Raw genomic sequence first — 1,984 nt, 5'->3', positions numbered from 1 at the left:
TGAGTAAACAATAAGTTAACAAAAAGGTAGATTCCTGCATACTGAAAATAATTAAACCTCCAGAAAATGTTTTTAACAACCAAACGCCACAAAATAAAAAAAGATAAACGGGTCGAACAAATGCATACTAATCTTTTAAAACCAGGATTATTTCTCACATTTTAAACCCCCCTGATATTTTCAAATCTGACCGGATAATTCTCAGGTTTTCCATGACGTTGGAAATATTGTCGAATCAAAAGTTCTTTATCACCATATTCAGTTAAAATCAAGTATTAATAAAAGCCATTATGGCAGTAATGACATCATAATGTCAACGCAGTGACGTCTAATGTAATATTTTACAGCTCAGGCAGAATTCAGCTTGCTTGTTATATGAATATTAATGTCATAATATGGTTAGAGGACTATTTATTTAAACGTTGAATATGTATGTACTACAGCACATTAAGTCTAAAAGTGCACCATGACGTGCACAACGGTGCATTATGACGCGTGACCGGCGGAAGGGTAGCACGTGACGATCACATTATACTAACTTACCTGCAGTTTGTAACTTCAAAAAAGGTATGCTTTTTTCCCCCTCACTTCGTAAAGCAAATTAACTTATGACTCATCACAGGAATATAAATAATATAATCCGAAATAGGACTATTCTTTTATATAACCTAATTAACATCCAGAATTCATTAGTCAAAAATCAACATAAGTCCACTTCATTAGGCAGCAACCGGTGAAAGTTACCAAACAATCGCCCTTAAGTTCAAGTTCAGCGCGAGATCAAAACTTCAGCTCAGTTAATTCATACTGAAACACTTACAATTCCTTTATCAACATGTTCTCTCCTTCTGCTCCGCGTGCCCCACATGTGAGTTGATTCTTCGACTCTTCGGTCCACCCCACCGTGACTCGTTTCGGTTCAAGTTCCTGGATTTCTCATTTCTTTAAATTCATTTCCTGAAAGATGTCGACAGGAGCGCCGCGTCGTCACGGCAACCACACCCACGAGCAGGAAAACCGGAGCAGGAGCCAATCTGATTGGCCAAGAGCCGCATATAGAACCTTCCGCCACACCCTGGTCAGATGTTTAACACGCTCAAACGCCACTCAGAGTCAGCTGCACAGAACTGTGACTCTGATTCCACATTGATGTCAGGTAGATGTTCTTGTTCCGCTGGTTTTACATTTAGGGTAAGACTACAACAGGAGGGATTTGGGCGTGAAGGTGTTTTTGCATGTCCTGTCCCAGACTTGACTTTCCAGTCAGTATGACGATCGTTAGATAATTAGTCATTCCACGTGAATTTATGTTCAGCACGTGTGTGTCTTGAAATGTAGTTCTACTCCTCTTCTGTATTAGTCTTAATATAGTGGATAAAATATTAAACATGCAATTTATAAACATGGAAATCTTAGTATACAGTTACTGAGATGAAAACTAGGAGTCTCTGAGAGTTTCTGGGAGCCTCTTCATTTTCTCTTTCTCTCTCAGCTTAAAATATTTCATCCTATTACAACAAGATATTTATATGTGACCTTGGACCACAAAACCAGTCATAACGTCAATTTTTCGAAATTGAGATTTATACATAATCTGAAAGCTGGATAAATAAGCTTTCCATTGATGTATGGTTTGAAAATATCTAAACAACCTAAATTGCGGCTTAAAAGACAAAAAAAAAAAAAAAAAAAAAACCTTGGTGATCTTTGAACTCTTCATTCATTCAATCACATTTACCTCCTTGACAACTTGGTATACTCTCTGGGAATGCCAACAAGCCTTAATTTTACCATCTGAAGACAATGGCATTAATAATCTTAATCTTATAAACAACAGAGCACTTTAATTATTAAGAACTGGAGTTGCTTTATTAAACTGACCTGACCTGTCTCTTTGCAATCATGAAACGGCAATGTTCTGATAATATTGTTTCATAATGAATTTACTTTATTGAGTGATCTCAAATTAGAATAAGATACTATA

The 1,984-nt window shown here is 36.6% G+C and overlaps 1 protein-coding gene across 1 annotated transcript in view; it reads right to left on the bottom strand.

Moving 5' to 3' along the window:
• Positions 1 to 1,011, bottom strand: part of LOC107685084 (phosphatidylinositol transfer protein alpha isoform-like) — a 7,455-nt gene extending 6,444 nt beyond the window's left edge. Inside the window, exon 1 of the mRNA XM_016481553.1 lies at positions 821 to 1,011. Coding sequence (XP_016337039.1) covers positions 821 to 837 — 17 coding nt within the window. The 5' untranslated portion in view covers positions 838 to 1,011. The remainder of the gene's footprint in view (positions 1 to 820) is intronic.
• Positions 1,012 to 1,984: the final 973 nt, after the last annotated feature.

This window comes from Sinocyclocheilus anshuiensis, unplaced genomic scaffold (assembly GCF_001515605.1).
Source record: "Sinocyclocheilus anshuiensis isolate Anshui unplaced genomic scaffold, SAMN03320099.WGS_v1.1 scaffold914, whole genome shotgun sequence".
In the NCBI taxonomy this organism is placed as follows: Eukaryota; Metazoa; Chordata; class Actinopteri; order Cypriniformes; family Cyprinidae; genus Sinocyclocheilus; species Sinocyclocheilus anshuiensis.
Note: the sequence above shows the minus strand (reverse complement) of the source record. Positions and strands in the feature narration are given on the sequence as shown.